Here is an 18,817-nt window from a genome sequence, read left to right on the forward strand (position 1 = left end):
GTTGTAAAGTCAGGTGTGCCTTCTTTCCCCACGTAGGTTTTAACTGCAAGAAAATATTCGGAGAAACGCTTTTGAAATATAACTATAGCTTCTAATTGGTTCTTTAAAAATATTTTCTTCAACTTAAATGCTTTGCAAGGATTGTGGCACTTTAGAATAAATTTGTATTGTGGCAGATAATGTACATCAGGGACACAAACTAAAACGAAACATCTCCCCCCCCAAAAAATGTATGAATCTGTGAAAAGATACATTTTTCAGCAGCTAGGAATAGTTGAACTTTAAGCTGCAAAGACCGTGTTTCTTCATTACCTGGCATATGTGTCTGCGTGAGTCTGAATATGCACATCTCTTTAGTATGTGCGTGTGTGTGCATGCAGACACCTGTGTGTGTGTCTAGAGAGAGAAAAAAATAAATGCAAGAGGTGCTGATGAAACTTGATGCTTGTGGCATGGACAGTCGTGCTCTGAAAACACTTCTGCTCCACCATGTTTTCAGCCCTCTGACAGCTGGAGGGAACCATGTGACTAGTTACGGCCAGTGAAATGTTAGACATGATCCGAGTCACTTCCAAGTTGGAGCCCCGAGAGCTCTCCTGCAAGATTCTCCAGTTTATTTCTCCTTCTCTTGGTCCAGTGCGGCAACAAGGCAACAGGGCCCCCGTCAGCCTGTGTCCATGCGCGACTGGGCAGAACAAAGCTCCCTGCCACCACCCTGTGTGTAACTTGCAGTATGAGCGACAAATACACTTTTATTGTGTTAAACCATTGATATTTGGGATTTATCTGTTATTGCGACAAACTATGTTAAGAGACTTCAATATAAATCAGCTCTAAATACGTAAAACTGAAGGCACATTTAATACGGTTCCGTGTGTTAAACCATATACTGTAAGACCTAGCTAAGATGTCTAAGACCACATTTGTAATTCTTTTTGTCGATATCGCTATCTTTCACCAGGCCCATTTGAACTGAAATTCCTGATGCTCCTTTTTTTTAGAACTCCAATAATTTCGTTGCTCTCACTGCCACCGTGGAAACTGGTGACCGTCATCAGACCCTTCAGACACTTCACAGCATCTGCGTCAGGAATATCAGATCCCTTTGGTTCTTTCAATAATTTTTAGATCACTTTGTTTTCCTTTGTTTTGCTGATTCCTATTTGAGAGAAGCTGGACAAATCTTAGTCTTGGACTTTTGGGATTCTCTAAAATGCCCTCGGAAAGTTCATTTTTATGGTTTAACTTCCTATCTTTGTGAGGCTGCATCTCAAACGTACATTTCTTGCTATAACTTCTCACTTCATGTTATCGTTGCTCCTTCTATCTATTCTCTTCCTCCCTAAGAAGACAGAGGGTAACTGTGGAAAACTTAAATCTACTTATCTCCATTTTTTCTTGTTTTTTATCTCCATTTTTATAATGCAACAGATCATTGAAAAAATCCAATACAGACATGAATGAAATAAAAACAAAATCTTTTTCACCATACCCCAGGGACAACTAATACAACAATTCTGTGAATAGATGGCTTTTCAAGGTTCCTTTCAATTTCAGGGGATTCACATGTTGGTGGGAGAAAGAGTGAAAAGGGAGAAAGGGAAGAAAGCAAATACTGTTGAAGGAGGACTTCATCATTTAGCCAAGTATTTCCCCCAAAGGTGTTCCAGGTCAGAGATGCACACTTCTCAGCTGTCATTAGTTGTTGGAAGAGATTTATTATTCCAGGGGTATAAAAATGTTATTGCACCAGAAGGAGACTGTTGTCTATCTTCTTTGCTTGGAGGTGTAATAAATTAGTTCGAGAAATAGGCTTCCTGGGAATTAACAGTAGATGAAGTTTGCCATCTATGGGGTTTTTAAAAGAAAAAATTAGCTCCTTCATGGTTTCACGTAGATTATAAAGAAGATAACATGTCCTGAAGGCTTCTCCTAAAGAAAAGAAGTAATGTAGGGGAAACTTGAAAGCCAAAATTAAGGGAAAAGGCCATTTAAGCCCATCCTTAGAAATGTATGTAGAGTGGTTGTGGGCGGAGGGGGTGGGATGCGGATACCAGCTTCTTGCTGGTATAACCTTATTTTGCTTCACTCTTAGGATTAAACTAAGTATGTTCTGGCTAAATTCAGCTTTGAATAATTGCATAATGCTGGCTTAGTCTCTCCTGCTGTTTTGATTGGTTATGGTATCCCTTTTTTTCTCTTTCCTAACTGGGGTGGCATTGCTTTGTACTAGAAATAATTCCTTTACCCCATCCCTGAGAGGTTTATCTCTGTGCTGAGTGGGTTGTTCCGATCTGGTCTTTCACATACTTTAGATGTGTGGGCATTCATTTGTAAGACTCTGTGTTACCTGAGATTAAAAAACAAACAAAACACAGGGTGTCATCACTCAGCAACAACCTGTATGTATACTAGGCATTTGGAACTTAGGATAGTTTCAGGGCTTTAAGGGACAAAAAAGTGAATAAGTTTGTGAATAGGGCCAGATCTACAGTGTTAGAGGTGAAAGTCTGGGCTTCACGGTGGAGCCAGGTATATGATAGGCCAGCAATTCTCAAACCTTTTTGGCTCAGGATCCCTTTATATTATTAAAATTGACTGAAGACCCTCAAGAACTTTTGTGCATGTTTTAATTTTTTTTTTTTTGCATTTTTATTCATTTCTGCTAGACAGAAGGAGACAGAATATGAGTGGGGGAGGGACAGAGAGAGAGGGAGACACAGAATGTGAAGCAGGCTCCAGGCTCTGAGCTGTCAGCACAGAGCCTGATGCGGGGCTCAAACCCACAAACCATGAAATCATGACCTGAGCCGAGCTGGACACTTAACGTACTGAGCCACCCAGGTGCCCCTTTTTTGTTCGTGTTTTAATTACCAATTGATAAGTAGAAATTAAAACTGAGAAATTTTTTAAATATTTTAAAACTCTTTTGAGAATAACAGTAATATATCTATTATATGTTAAAAAATATATCTTGTGAAAAACAACTATATTTTCCAAACCAAAAACATATTGGTGACTAAAGTGGCACTGTTTTACATTTTTACACACATTTACCTGAATAGCAGAAAGCTGGATTCTTATATCTACTTCTGCATTTAATCTGTTGAAATATATTGTTTTGGTTCAAATATAGTAATAAAATTCAGCTTCACATGGATAAGTAGTTGGAAAAGGAGAAGTATTTTAATAGCTTTTTCAGACACTTGTAGATCTCCTTTGATACTATGCCAAAACTTGACAGGTGGTGATTTCTTAAAGATTAGCTGTCGTAAGTAATCTGAAACCCTATCAATGCACTTTCACACTCTGTTACATTAAAATCCAATGGTCATCTTCCACTTTGAAATTTTTTTGCTCATGTATGATTCTGTAGCATTATCTTTGGTCATTTGGGAAATACTGGTTCGCTGATTATGCCAATGCTAAATGTTGGCACATTTCATTTTTCAGTATCAAAAAAAATAATGTTTGTTAATATCAACATCAATGTCATCAAAAGGTCTTACACATTGGGAAACTGCCCAGTTCATGGTGGCAGATACAAGTTTTCCAAAATTCTGATTTTTGCTTGGAAGCTACATTTCAATCATTGGCAACAAGTAGGACAAATACTCTCAGCTGCTTTCCTTGAAATGACAGGCTCATTTCATTCATTCTGTGAGAAATGCCTGCCAAATATCCAAGTCCAAATAATTCTTTCAAGTAAAAATAGAGTTCCGTGAGCAAAAGGCAGTTTCTAGTTTGCAACTCAGCCACACAAGTGCTGTTCCTCCACTACTGTCAGCCTCCATAGACAACAAAGGGCTTTGCATGTAGCTCCTGTCTCATAAAACAAAATTAATGGGAAAAAGGTGTGCATTTGAGGTTCAGGATTGAGTACAGTTCATCATTTTACTGTTTCATCTTGAATGAGACTGGCTTTTTTTGTTTTAACTGCATGTGATGTTCCCTTTATTCGGACATAAGCAGTCTTACCCATCGGTGCTCTTACACCCAATCAGTGCAAATGTGAAAAAAGGAAATGTGTCAGTATTCTTATCAAAATAGTGTTGACCTTGGGGTGCGTGGGTGGCTCAGACAGTTGAGTGTCCAACTCTTGCTTTTGGCTCAGGTCACGATCCCAGGGTCATTGGCTCAAGTCCTGTGTCAGGCTGTACGCTGAGCATAGAGCCTACTTGGGATTCTCTCTCTTTCTCCCCCACTCACACGCGCGCACAAGCTCTTTCTCTCTGGCAAAAAAAAAAAAAAAAAAAAATAGTGCTGACCTCATGGAATCTCCCCAAAAAGGATCTCATCAAGATAAAAAGCTTCTGCACTGCAAAGGAAACAATCAACAAAACTAAAAGGCAATAGACGGAATAGGAAAAGATGTTTGCAAATGACATAGCAGATAAAGGGCTAGTATCCAAAATCTATAAAGAACTCACCAAACTCCACACTCAAAAAACAAATAATCCACTGAAGAAATTGGCAGAAGACATGAATAGACACTTTTTGAAAGAAGACATCCAGATGCCCAACAGACACATGAAAAGATGCTCAATGTCACTACTCATCAGGGAAATGCAAATCAAAACCACACTGACATACCATCTCATGCCGGTCAGATTGGCTAAAATGAACAAATCAGGAGACTATAGATGCTGGACAGGATGTGGGGAAACGGGGACCCTCTTGCACCGTTGGTGGGAATGCAAACTGGTGCAGCTGCTCTGGAAGACAGTGTGGAGGTCCTCAAAAAAATGTAAAATAGATCTACCCTATGACCCAGCAATAGCACTGCTAGGAATTTACCCAAGGGATACAGGAGTGCTGATGCATAGGGGTACTTGTACCCCAATGTTTATAGCAGCGCTTTCAACACTAGCAAAATGATGGGAAGAGCCTAAATGTCCATCAACTGATGAATGGATAAAGAAGATGTGGTTTATATACACAATGGAATACTACTTGGCAATGAGAAAGAATGAAATCTGGCCATTTGTAGCAACGTGGGTGGAACTGGAGAGTGTTATGCTAAGTGAAATAAGTCATACAGAGAAAGATAGATATCATAGTTTTCACTCATGTGTGGATCCTGAGAAACTCAACAGAAGACCATGGGGGAGGGTAAGGGGGAAAAATAAAAGAGTTACAGAGAGGGAAGGAGGCAAACCATGGGAGACTCTTAAACACTGAGAATAAACTGAGGGTTGATGGGAGGTGGGAGAGAGGGGAAAGCGGGTGATGGGCATTGAGGAGGGTACCTGTTGGGATGAGCACTGGGTGTTGTATGGAAACCAGTTTGACAATAAATTTCATTTAAAAAAAAATATCGTGCTGACCTCATGGAATCTACCCAGAAAGGATCTCAGGGACGCCCAAAAGTCCTGGTTACACCTTGAGAACCACTGCAACAGACAAAGCAGAGCCTTTCAGTGTGTTGCCATCCCTCAGCACCAACCGCCCAGACAGGGGAGCTTGGTGAGGACAAGTCTACCTGCTGAGGCAACGAGGGTCTTGATTTAGGGTGGGTGTTGCTCAGTGAACAAGTGAGCTAGACTTCCATCCAGTTGGTTTGAAGTCTCCCTGGTCAGCTTCCTTTTCCCCCTTTATATGTGACTTGAAACTTTTATTTTTAACGTTTATTTTTGAGAGACAGAGAGAGACAGAGTGTGAGCAGGGGAGGGGCAGAGAGAGAGGGAGACACAGAATCTGAAGCAGGCTCCAGGCTCCCAACTGTCAGCACAGAGCCCGACGCGGGGCTTGAACCCATGGACCGTGGGATCATGACCTAAGCTGAAGCCAGGCACTTAACCGACTGAGCCACCCAGGCTCCCCTGTGACTTGAAACTTTTATTGTCACATTTCTAGTTTGGCTTCAAGTCCTAAAAACTTTCCACATCCACTGTCCATAGCTACCATTGGTGTTTTCAGTTTAGGACTTGAAGAAAAGGCAACTTGTATTCTAGTCCTGATTCATGAATACAACACCATTCCTAGAGCTCACTTTCCATTTCTCCCACTTTCTGCTATTTCTCAGGACAAACTGTTAGTCTCTAAGGACACTTGTCATCTGCTACAAAGTATCCAATTCAAACATTGCATCCTTGTCTCTTTTGTCAAGCTCTGCATTTGTCTCTCAGGGTTTTCTTCTTCTTTTCCTTCTTCTCCTCCTCCTCCTCCTTCTTCTTCTTCTCCTCCTCCTCCCCCCCTCGTCCTCCTCCCCTTCCTTCCCCTCCCTGTCCCCCTCCTCCTCCTCCTCCTTCTTCTTCTCCTTCTCCTCCTACCTCCTTCCTCCTTCCTCCTTCTTCCTCCTCCTCCCCCCTCGTCCTCCTCCCCTTCCTCCCCTCCCCATCCCCCTCTTCCTCCTCCTTCTTCTTCTCCTTCTCCTCCTACCTCCTTCCTCCTCCTCCTCCTCCTCCTCCTTCCCCTTCATCCTCCTCCCTTTCCTCCCCCTCCCCATCCCCCTCCTCTTCCTCCTCCTCCTCCTTCTTCTTCTTCTCCTTCTCCTTCTCCTCCTACCTCCTTCCTGCTTCCTTCTCCTCCTCCTCCTTTCTCCTTCCTCCTTCCTCCTCTTCCCCCTCCTCCTCCTTCTTCTCCTCCTCCTCCTTCCCCCCTCGTCCTCCTCCCCTTCCTCCCCCTCCCTGTCCCCCTCCTCCTCCTCCTTCTCCTCCTCCTCCTCCTCCTCCTCTTCCTCCCCCCTCATCCTCCTCCCCTTCCTCCCCCTCCCCATCCCCCTCCTCCTCCTTCTCCTCCTCCTCTCCCCTCGTCCTCCTCCCCTTCCTCCCCCTCCCCATCCTTCTTCTTCTTCTTCTTCTTCTTCTTCTTCTTCTTCTTCTTCACTTCTTTTCCTTATGGAGATGGAAACCTGGCAGTGAGAAGATGACAGGTTTTAAAAGGTCATTTTTGAATAAGGAATTGTCTGTTTAAAGGCTTTTCAGCATGCTGTGCTTTGTGTTTTTGTGAAGGGAGATGGTGTGGAGATGGTGTAAAGATGATGTGCTGTGGGTCAGACCTGCCTGAAAGTCCAGTGTTCTGTACCACTCAGTTTCTCTGCACCACTCAGTTTCTCTGCGTTTACATATGCACCTCCTGAATCAATAATAAGCGGCAGCAGAAAAGAAATGTAGGCTCCTTCTGCACCTTTAACTCTCTAAGGAAGGTCACTTTGTAGGCGAAAAAACATGCATCTACTTGGCTGTCCTTTTCCTTTATTAGGAAATGCTTTTCGGTGTAGTTGAATGCAGTTTATTCAAGGGACCATTAAGGCTAATTTTCTTTTTCCTAAAGGAAGGGGCAAAGTAAATAAGATAAAGAAAAGAATAACCAGTAATGTTGATTGGGTTCCAGGGAATGTTATCAGCATCTTAATTGTGCAGAATTTTCAGTTTCATGTGTGGCCGATTCTTTCAACTCCAAGGGCCACTGTTTGCCCGACGCTGTGAGTCTGAGTGTAATTTCCGGGTCACTACTGTCAGCAGAGGCTGGTTCACACTAGAACGGATGCAAAAAACCCTTGCTCACTCTCTCTTCACACACCCTTGTAGGCTTGGAGAGGTGAGCAAACTCTTGCTACTTAAAAGACCAACCCTGGAAGAAATTTCTGTATGTAACTGTTTAGCCTCTGCTACTCTGCTGGAGACAGCCATTGTTTGACTTCTTTCTTTCCTTCGCCTGCCTTTCATGCTTGTATCACTTTTCTCATGATTTGAAACAAATGCACAGAAACCAAACAGTCAGTGCAGAAAAATTGCAGGCTCTCAGTGTTCAGCAATCACTGAAATAACCCTGAGTTATTAAGAAAGAAGAAAGAAAGAAAGAAAGAAAGAAAGAAAGAAAGAAGAAAGAAAGAAAGAAAGAAAGAAAGAAAGAAAGAGAAAGAAAGAAAGAAACACCACCAAACCTTATAAAATCTGTTTCTTATAGTGCCTCTCTTCCTCTCTCTCTCTCTCTCTCTCTCTCTCTCTCAGAGTAATTACAGGCTGCAGAGTGAAAAGCATTAGAACTGTTTACAAAACAGCTCATAAAGTTTAAAATAATAGGGGTGTGTGTGTTTTTGTAAAACAAAATAATGTGTGTGGTGGGGGGTAAACAGTCCACAGTCTTTCTTCTTTCTTCTCCCACTGCCCCATGTCACCCTCCAGAATTTAAGGCATGGAAATGAGTGATGGGGTCCCTTTCCTTCTGCTATGCAACTCTCACACTTAATTTGTTATGCTTATTTATCTGATGCCAGTTCATTGTTGCGATTCAAAATACAGACTCTCAGGTGTGTGGGGACAGAGTGGCTGATGAAGCAGGCTGCTATCTAATTAATTTTAGGGCAGCCTCAATTCCCATACAGACATTTCCTCATGACATCCGAAAGAAAGAGTTGTGGGGTTTTTTTATTATTATTTTAATGAGCCCTTTGCTATCAGAAGTCCAAGAGAAACGCTTTCAGCAGGTTGGTGCTCTAAAGTGAAAGGGGCTTTCTTCCAACTCTTTCCGAAGTCTCCTCTTGGGCCGATTTGCAAAGCTTGTGCAGCACCCCCTCCAGATTTTATGTATTTATTTATTTTTAATGATGAAGGGTAGCCTCTAACCTCCAGCTCCAGGGCCAATCAATCATTTAGCTTTGCAGGTTTAGGTCTGCCGCAGCAAAGCCTCCGTGCTCGCGACACTGTTACAGGTCTTGATAATAGTGAGGCTGGTGCTGACAGTCAAGGAGGGCTCTGTCCCCTTAGGCGCCGGCGTGCCAAGGACACAGGCTGGACGGAGGGACAAGCCTTGCCCGGAAGAAGCACCCCTTCCCCTGGTGATTGATGGAGGACAGTTAGGAGCTTCTCGGGGGCTGGGAAAGGTTGCCCTCCCAGTCACTTACTATGAAGTCTTTGTCAGCAGAAAGAACTCTCCTGGGTACTGAGTGACATAATGCAGATGACAAATGACAGCTTTGCATTTTATTCTGCTTGATAAGTACTCAGTATCTACGCAGGTGAGTCGACGCTCCCCCACCACACCCCTTCATGCCAACCGCTCCCCAGAAGCAAGGGCTCTCCAGACGCACTGGGGTTTCACAGGCACTGGTGGCTCTTTCTGGTCCATCGTGAGTTTCCCGGGGACGTTTAAAGTACTATCAGAGTGTGAGTAGGGACGATACCTATGTCATTGTTTCATGGGGCCGATTATGAAATGAAGATACTTTTTGAGTCATTTGTTAGCAGTTCTGAATATTGTTTTCTTCTGTTTCTCCCTTTTGGAGTACAGATTATTGACATTTATATTTATAAACATAGATAATATGCTACTTTAAGAAACTACTTCAGACCAAAATCTGTATCAAAATCCTTGACTGACGTTTCCTTTGTATTTTTTCTCGCCCTCTAGGACCCCATCTGCAGATGGTCTGGATACCTCTGAGCATAGGAATTGATTCTTCAACCAGGATACCTACTTCAAGGTATTAGCTCTCGTCAAAAGGCTTTTACATTTGAGCTCTGTGTGGGAAATTATATTTTGGCAGTGACTTTTGAAATAGGAAAAAGTTGGAATGAGAATAAAGGACAAAAGTGAATTTGCAAAATAATCAAGTGCTTAAAAAACTATCCAAAGCCTGTGAGGGTTTGCCGCTTCTGACTCATGTGCCGGTTCATGTGCCAGTTCCCACTTAGTTGTAGCCCTTTTTCTGCAACTGTGTTTGGGGTTTGGATTTCATTTTCATCTCTCCCTCTCCCTTTTTCCCTGACTGCCCAGACCTGCAGAAACCAGGAGGCTGAGACGTTTTGTCAGTTTTGCGACGTTGGACCAAACACAATGAAGTATTCTTGCTGTGCCCTGATTTTGGCGGTCCTGGGCACAGAACTGCTGGGGACCCTCTGTTCGACTGTCAGATCCCAGAGGTTCAGAGGACGGATACAGCAGGAACGAAAAAACATCCGACCCAACATTATTCTTGTGCTCACCGATGACCAAGACGTGGAGCTGGGTGAGACGCTGGATTTTTCACTTGTTAGTCTCCTTTGCTCAGCTCATTTGCTGACCTTTCACATGCTCAGTAAACACGGAGTGAACACTGGGGGGGTTGGCGCTTTAACTAGACTGTCTTAACCAGCAACCTAAGTCTATAGAACGAACTTTTGTTGACCGTAAGGCGTTTGGGTTTTGTTTCAACATCACTTTTCTGGTCCTTAGTTTTTGGTACAGTCTGGGGAGGGTCCTCAAGCAATGGGATGGAGGAAAAAGAGCAAAGCACAGCTACTCTATAAGTCAAGGATTCGATTGTGCACCTTCAGAAGCTCTTGGTCAAGAAGTTTGTTAAGTATTTGGGCAGAATTGTTTCCAAGAGTATGAGTTTATGGCTGTAATTCTTTTTCTTTTTTAAGTTTTTTGATGTTTGTTGATTTTTGAGAGAGACAGAGAGAGAGAGAGAGAGAAAGAGAGAGAGAGAGAGAGCACGAGCTGGGGAGGGGCAGAGAGAGAGGGAGACACAGAATCTGAAGCAGGCTCCAGGCTCGGAGCTATCACCACAGAGCCTGATGTGAGGCTCAAACCCACGGACTCCAAGATCGTGACCTGAGCTGAAGTCGGGTGCTTGAATGACTGAGCCACTCAGGCACCCCAGTTATGACCGTAATTCTACGCAATGTACATGAGCATAGATACTATTACTCTCTTTTAACAGTTATTATTATTAAAGGGAATGATTTATCACAGCCTGTGATAATTGTTAGATGGTTGGAAGTAACGGTGTTGTATATATCTTCTGGTGATAATTCATTACTGCCACCTTAGAGATGATGGTTTTCTGAAGAATTAGCTAACCTGGGTTAATTCTAGAGCACTTGGAAAGGCTGCCAAATTCTGGTGGTTCCATCTTACCTTCACCATCTGATTCAGTGTCTTACCCTCTCACTTTCTGTAATGGCCCAGCCCCACGGTCTTGTCTGTAAGTCTAGGGCCAAGGTCAGGCCTCCAAGGTCTGACCTTCCAGGGTACCCTAGAAGAGATCAAAAGCTTGTCCTCAGAAGTTGTCACCGGCACTCATTTTCATTCCTGGAACCAAATTCCTCGCTCTCAGGAATCGCTCAGCTGGGCTTACCCATCACACCCAACCGGACCGTCACCGGTATCTTTTAGGCTTCGGGCTTGCAGAGCACGCGGGGCTTCCTTACAGGGCTCCTCTGGCTAGGGTTCCTGAGGATAAAACCCTCCATGCTGGAACTTGGTCTCCATGGAATGGGACTTTTATTTCCAGTTTGAACCGAATCGTGGAATCCCAACAGAGTTAATCCCTTGGCTTTAGCTGGAAGCACATACGCTAAAAACCAGCAGCGGGTCATGATTTTTGATTTGCAGCGTCTGCTGTCTCTCCCTTCACTTTTTAAACAAGAGTATCGGTTTTCAGGCAACACGCCCAAGTGAAGTCTTGGAGGTATGACTTTAGCATGTTTGCGGCTGGTGGTTTAAGTTTTCACCAATCTATAGAGCAAGTAAATTGAGGTGAACACATTTGAATTCACCTTCCTTCTCATCTCTTGTATCTCTCCCTTTCACTACAGCCACAATCTCCAGACCGTTCTCTTGTCTCCTAGTTCTTCCCTAACTTCCATCAGGGTAGATGGCACTTTCCTTTGTACAGCCTTGGACATGCCTCCAGCATGGCCCCTAATGCATCATGTGCTTCCATACCTGTTTCTTCCACTGGCCTGAGAGCAACAAGAAAGGAAGGTAGTGCTTTGTTTATGTTGTATTTCAGATACTGGGACCATGCTGGGAATATAGTGGGTGCTAAATAAATTCAAAATTAACCTACAAGGGCCTGAAAAAGCTAATATGGGTATCTGTCATAATCTACCTCTTCAGCATATAGTCCTTGTCTTTATATATATACTTTTAAGTAGGCTGCATGCTGGGCACAGAGCTCAGTACAGAACTTGAACTCACAACCCTGAAATCAAGACCTGAGCTGAAATCAAGAATTGGATGCTTAACTGACTGAGCCACCCAGGTGCCCTTCCTTGTCTTGAAAATAAATTAAGGAAGGGGCGCCTGGGTGGTTTAGTAGGTTGAGCTTCTGACTTCAGCTCAGGTCGTGATCTCACGGTTCATGAGTTTGAGCCCCACATCAGACTCTGTGCTGACAGCTCAGATCCTGAAGCCTGCTTCGGATTCTGTGTCTCCCTCTCTCTCTCTCTGCTCCTCCCCTGCTCACACTCTGTCTCTCTCTCTCAAAAACAAATAAAGATTGAAAACATGAAATAAAATAAATTAAGGAATTATTTGGCACATTTGTTTTTAACAGAGTTCAAAATTTCACCCTTTAGTTTCACCCTATAGTTTCTTAATTCATTGAGCAAATATTTATTGAGCAATTACCAAGTACTGGCTTCTATTGGAAGCATGTAGGTATAATGGATACAACTCATAGACCAGGCTTAATCAACCCAGTTGTTTCCTGTATATTTTTCTCTACCTCCTTCCTTGATTTTCTAGCCAGGTGTGATGCCAAGCATTCATTCATTCAATTTTCACAATAACTCTATGAAGTAGTTACTCTCTTCAATTAATGCGTAAGTAAAATGAGGCTAACAGTAGTCATGTGGGCTGTGACGAACTGGTAAATGGTGAAACTGGGACCTGTGTTAGGTCCAGGTCTCCACAGCTATGCATCTAACTGTGATGCCTCCCATCAGTCCTTCAACAAATGTTTCAAGCCCTTTCTAAAAGCAAACTATAAATGCATAGTACTGTTCTAGGTTCTGAAAGAGATGTAACAGAAGCATAAGATGGGTCTTATTACTTCATTGGCAGAAAATGATATGAACCACAGTGACCCGTGGGGTAAAGACTAAAAAAGACCTCCTTTTGGGACACCAAAAGGACACCTCCTTTTGGGTGGCTCAGTTGGCTGAGCATCTGACTTCGGCTCGGGTCACGATCTCGTGGTTTGTGAGTCTGAGCCCTGCATTGGGCTCTGTGCTGACAGCTCAATTCCTACAGCCTGCTTCAGATTCTGTGTCTCCCTCTCTCTTTGCCCCTCCCCTGCTCTCTCTCTCTCTCTCTCTCTCTCTCTCTCTCTCAAAGATGAATAAACATTAAAAAAAAAAGAGGGGTGCCTGGGTGACAGTTGAATGTCTGACTTCTGCTTGGGTCATGAACTCGTGGTCCATGAGTTCCAGATCCACGTTGGGCTCTCTGCTGTCAGCTCAGGGCCTTCTTCAGTTCCTCTGTTTCCGTCTCTCTCTGCCAGTCCCCTGCTCATGCTCTCTCTCTTTCAAAAATAAATAAAACATTGAAAGAAAGAGAGAGAGAGAAGAAGAAAGGAAGGAAGGAAGGAAGGAAGGAAGGAAGGAAGAAAAGACCTCCTTTCTCTGTCAAACAGTTGTGCCCTTGGTGGTGGACACTACCTAATGGAGACTTTTGCCTTGGCTTTTGTAATGTTCTCATAATCCTTCTGGAGCCTAACTGCTCTAGACTTTAGTTGTTGTTTTTATTGGTTTATTTTTACTATCTTAACCATTTTTAAGTGTGCAGGTCAGTCGTGTTAAGTACATTCACATGGTTATGCAACCATTCTTCAGAAGTCTTCATCTTACAAAATTAAAACTTTGTACCCATTAAACAATAACTCTCCCCGCCCCCAGCCCCTGGCAACCGCCATTCTACTGTCTCTACAAATTGGGCTATTCTAGGTACTTTATATAAGTGGAATTATACCACTTATGATAAAGGAAAAATATTTGTCTTTTTGGGACCGATTTGTTTCACTTAGTCTATTATCCTTCCTCGAGGCACATCCATATATCAGAATTTCCTTCCCTGTGAAGGTCAAATAATATTCCATTGTGTGTATATGCCACATTTGTGTCCCTATTCATCTGTTGATAGAAATTTGGGTTGCTTCCACTTTTTGACTATTGCAAATAATGCTTCTATGAACATAGGTGTATACATACCTCTTTAAGACCCTGCTTTCAATTCTTTGGGATAAATACCCAGAAATGGAGTTGCTGGATCTCTTGATAATTCCATTTTGAATTTTTAAAAAGCCTTCCATAGTGTTTTCCATAACAGTGTCACCATTTTACATTCCTACCAACAGCGTGCAAGGGCTCCAATTTCTCCACGTTCTTGACAACATTTGTGCTCTTGGTTTTTTGGTTTTTGTTTTTTGATTTTTGTTTTTTAGTAATACTCATCCTAATGGGTATGAGGTGGTATCGCATTGTGGTTTTGATACAGTTGGGTTTGATTTTGTTTTTTCACGTACATGTAACTATGCTTGCCAAATGCTTAAAAAGAATAGCAAAATTATTTGCACCTGTAATACTGCAGGCACTTTTGGCTACTGTACCTCCAGAAAGATACAACAGACTTATTAGAAAAACAATTACAAAAATTATAATAGAATGCCTTTTTTTAGGGGAGAGAATAAAGCTATTCTACCTCTTTGTTTGGAAAGACAAAGTCTGAGAAGGGTTGTAATCAGAGTTTATGAAATCAAGCTCAGAAGGAAAGCTTTTATTCAATGGGAACGGGGGCCACTCCCTCAACTTTGTCCAAGGACAAATAAAATAAACTAGTACTCTGTGAAGGGAGGAAGACACATAAGGAATTTATTAATAAAAGTGCTAGAACCTTGCATGGTATCTTTTTCCAAAGAACACTCAGTCTCATTATTGTGTTTGTGTTCATCCCACCCAAATTGGGTGGGTAGATCATTATCCCGGGAGAAAATTAATCTGTGGAAAGATGAAATTACTTAACCAATGGTCCCCTTGCTTCTGGTTTTACTTTTTTCCCAACTTAAGAAGTAGCTTAGGTTGTATCTATACCTATAAACAGTTCAGATTTTTGGACTATGTTAACGGGTGGAAGATTTAGGCCTTTTTTTAAGCGAGAAAAACACACATGGACACGATCAACATGAAGTTTGAGGGAGACGGAGAAGTAATATCAATAATACCAGTTATATCCACATTTTCTTTTAAAATTTGAAAAATACATCTGAAGCAGCTATCATCAAATATTAAACTTTTTTAAAAGCTTAAATTCAAAAGCTGAACATCTAAAAATACTAAAGCTAAAAGTTCCAGTATTTTCCTGCAGTTAAGATATTATATAAATCAAAAAGAACAAAATCAAAAATGCTTGCGGAACTCCCCTAAATTTCTGAGACTGGAGTCAAAGAAATTAAGCTCTACATCTTTCCAAAAGGGTCCCTGGGTGCCTCTCTGAGGAATAAAATGTTGAGCTGATCTGACTCAATGTGGCATTTGTTAAATTCTTAGGAAATTGGGCAGAGGCTAACATCTCGGTAATGCTGACCCAGTGCTTCTTTTCCATCATGCGTGGAATTAGGAAACCATAATACATGGAAATACTTTGTTTCTTTTTTCTTTTTTAAGTTTATTTCTTCATCTTGAAAGAGAGAGGGAAAGAATGCCTGCGCACATGCAAATGGGAAAGGGTCAGAAAGAGAGAGGGAGAGAGACAGAGAGAGAGAGAGAGAGAGAGAGAGAGAGAGAGAGAATCCCAAGCAGGCTCCACACCACCAGTGCAGAGACCAACGCAGGGCTTGAACTCACGAACCACAAGATCATGACCTGAGCCAAAGTCGGATGCTTAACGGACTGAGGCATCCAGGTGCCCGATATTTCATTTCTTTAAATCAGAGGTCACAAATGGGATCTATAGTCCAGAGCTAGCCCACAGATGTGTTTTACCTGACTAGTGTACTTTTTTAAATTAAGGCAACATTTTAGGCTACTGGATCCGATTACAGTCACTTTGTAGCATCCTTGTCAGGCTTCCACCTCCAAGGACGATTTTATTTATTTTTTTTAATTTTATTTTAAAGGTTTATTTATTTTTGAGACAGAGACATGCTCTGTCTCTACAGAGCATGAACGGGGGAGGGTCAGAGAGAGGGAGACACAGAATCCAAAACAGGCTCCAGGCTCTGAGCTGTCAACACAGAGCCCGAAGTGGGGCTCGATCTCACGGACCGCGAGATCATGACCTGAGCCGAAGTCGGCCGCTTAACTGACTGAGCCACCCAGGTGCCCCTATTTTTATTTTTTAATGTTTATTTTACTTGTTATTTTTGAGAGAGAAAGAGAGCACATGGGGGAGGGGCAGAGAGAAGGAGAGAGAGAATCCCAACCAGGCTCCGTGCTGCCAGTGCAGAGCCCAACTCAGGGCTCGATCCCACGAGCTGCGAGATCATGACCTGAGCCACAATCAAGAGTCGATTTTAAAAGGTTTAACCGATCGAGCCACCCAGGCTCCCCCACGGACAATTTTAAATGAAAATGAAGTCAGGCTTCTTGCTTAAGGGGAGGTAGGGGAGCAGTATATGTGGAGTAGGAGAGAATTCAGATTTTTAACTATAAGCCATCATTAACATTTTACGTCTTAAAACATAGAAATGATAGTTGACTTCTGTCTTACTCCTGAACAGTCTATAGCAAAACACCGTAGACTACATGACTTGGTGGCTTATAAACACCAGACATTTATATCTCACAGTTCTGGAGGCTGGGAAGTCCAAGGTCAAGGCACTAGCAGATTCAATGTCTGGTGCAAGCCTGCTTCCTAGCTCACAGATGGCTGTCTCATTATGTGTTCTCACACGGCAGAAGGGGCAAGGGAGCCCCGTGGGGCCTCTTATATAAGGGCATTAATCCCACTCATGAGGGCCCCACCTTCATGATCTAATCCCCTCCCAAAGACCCCTCCTCCTAACCCCATCGCCTTGGACGTTGGGTTCAACACACACATTTTGTGGGGGATACAAATATTCAGTCTATGGCAACCTGTCTGCTTTTATCCCCCTTTTGGAATTCAGATGTAAATTACAGAGAAGAGAAGGGCATGAAAACGACAGGAGAAAATTAATGTGGCGGGTTGAGGTGAGCACACAGTGAAATCCCAGCCCATCTGACAACACTCCATGCAAGAGGCACTGTAACAGCATCATGCCATTTGCTCCTCAACAACCCTGTGATCCAGCTGGGGAACTATTCTTAGCCCCATTTTACAGATGAGACATTCACCCCAGAAGAGAGTAAAAGACTTGCTCAAGCTGATCTATGGCAAAATCCAGATGTTTTCCCATAAGTTCAAGTCCAGGGCTCTTTCTCGTCTCATTCTTAGCCTCCTAAGCACTGCCTTGTGAATCTTGTTATGAGTCTTCAGCCGTAAGCTTCGTGTCATGCCTATGAAATAATTGTTCTAATAACTGAGAATCAGCACAATTTGCATTTTCAACCCCAAAGACCTGAAACTCAGGGAGGTGAGGAGCTGCAGCTTAAAAACAAAACTGAGCCCTTCCAGGGCACCTGGGTGGCTCATTCGGTTAAGTGGCTGCCTTCAGCTCAGGTCATGATCTCGTGGCATACAGGTTCGAGCCCCACATGGGGCTCTGTGCTGTCCGCGCAGACCCCTCTTCAAATCCTCTGTCCCTCTGTCTCTGCTCCTCTCCTGGTTTCTCTCTCTCTCTCTTTCTCTCTCTCAAAATAAATAAGTAAAAATTTATAACATACAAAAGTGAGTCCTTCCAACAACAGGACAGGACATTGTCCCATTCATTAATCTCAACAGCTGTAAGTGCATAGTTATGAGTTTTATTACAGAATAGCTTCAGGGAGAGAGAGTGTCCCGATGAGAAACCAGTAGTGTCATCACCATCACGACGGTGATGCATGCGGTGCAAATCGGTGTGACCGACCAACCGACCTTAATCGACACGCAGCCGTGCCAAGAAGGTGCTTCATGCTTTCCTTACTGGTACAAACAAAGTCAGAGTGAAGGGGTGGGATCCCCGTGCCTGCCATCTGCACAGAACCCACCGAGATCAGAGGCTGCATTTAGCACCAGCGTGGATGTCAGCTACGATGCATCCACAGCCCACTCCCCCTTCACCTTGGCCTGGGCCACTGAGGTCACTTCAGCCCTCGGGGAGGGGGCTGGCGGGAGGCAGGCAGCAGTGCCTGTCAGCATCGCCTCTAAGAGGCCAGGTGAAGCAAAATACAAGACTGCGGAAAGTGAGACGTATCTTGACTGCGAGCAGACAGCTTTTCTTTTCTGTTTCTCAGTCTTGAAAACGTCAGTGTCACGGCCAGTACTCAGCCGAGATCTAGGGGCTCTTGAGCACGGTCTCTGGAGCAGATTGCCTGCATTCGCGTCTAGGCTCTGCTAACCTAGGGTTTGTGTGGCCCTCAGAATGCTATTTAACCCTTTGGCCCCTCAGTCTTATCATCTGTGATTTTTATATACGAGTAATAAGTAATAACACCTGCTCTGAAGGCTTATCGTCAGGATTAAATGAACTGATTGATGTGTGTGAAGTGCTCCGAAGGGAATCCGGCTGAGAGTTAAGCATGACATCGATGTTTCCCATTCCTGTCTGCAGTGTCTTGCACCTCGGGACTGGGCTGAGCCACTTAGAGGCACCCACGAAAGTCTCTCGCAGCTCCAGGCTTCCCAGGTTCTGTGTCCAGCCAGACACTCGAGTGCGAGTGTGGTCCAAGTGCAAGTGAAGTGAAGCAGCTTCACTAGGGAGCTTGTTACAAGTACAAATTCTCTGGTGTTTCCCCAAGTCTTCTTCAATCAGCACCTCAGGGCGGGCCCAGAATTCCGATTTGACGTGCTCTCCGGGTGATTTTTAAAGTTGGAGGGGCGCCTGGGTGGCGCAGTTGGTTAAGCGTCCGACTTCAGCCAGGTCACGATCTCGCGGTCTGTGAGTTCGAGCCCCGCGTCAGGCTCTGGGCTGATGGCTCGGAGCCTGGAGCCTGTTTCCGATTCTGTATCTCCCTCTCTCTCTGCCCCTCCCCCGTTCATGCTCTGT

General features: G+C 43.5%; 1 protein-coding gene across 4 annotated transcripts in view; it reads left to right on the forward strand.

Moving 5' to 3' along the window:
* Nucleotides 1-18,817, forward strand: part of SULF1 (sulfatase 1) — a 176,880-nt gene that overhangs the window by 83,911 nt on the left and 74,152 nt on the right. For all 4 annotated transcript variants that reach the window (XM_060610700.2, XM_060610705.2, XM_060610706.2 and 1 more), the window contains exons 3-4: nucleotides 9,355-9,427; nucleotides 9,721-9,952. In XM_060610700.2, coding sequence (XP_060466683.2) covers nucleotides 9,781-9,952 — 172 coding nt within the window. In that variant the 5' untranslated portion in view covers nucleotides 9,355-9,427; nucleotides 9,721-9,780. The remainder of the gene's footprint in view (nucleotides 1-9,354; nucleotides 9,428-9,720; nucleotides 9,953-18,817) is intronic.

This window comes from Panthera onca, chromosome F2, assembly GCF_046562875.1.
Source record: "Panthera onca isolate mPanOnc1 chromosome F2, mPanOnc1 haplotype 2, whole genome shotgun sequence".
Classification (NCBI taxonomy): domain Eukaryota; kingdom Metazoa; phylum Chordata; class Mammalia; order Carnivora; family Felidae; genus Panthera; species Panthera onca.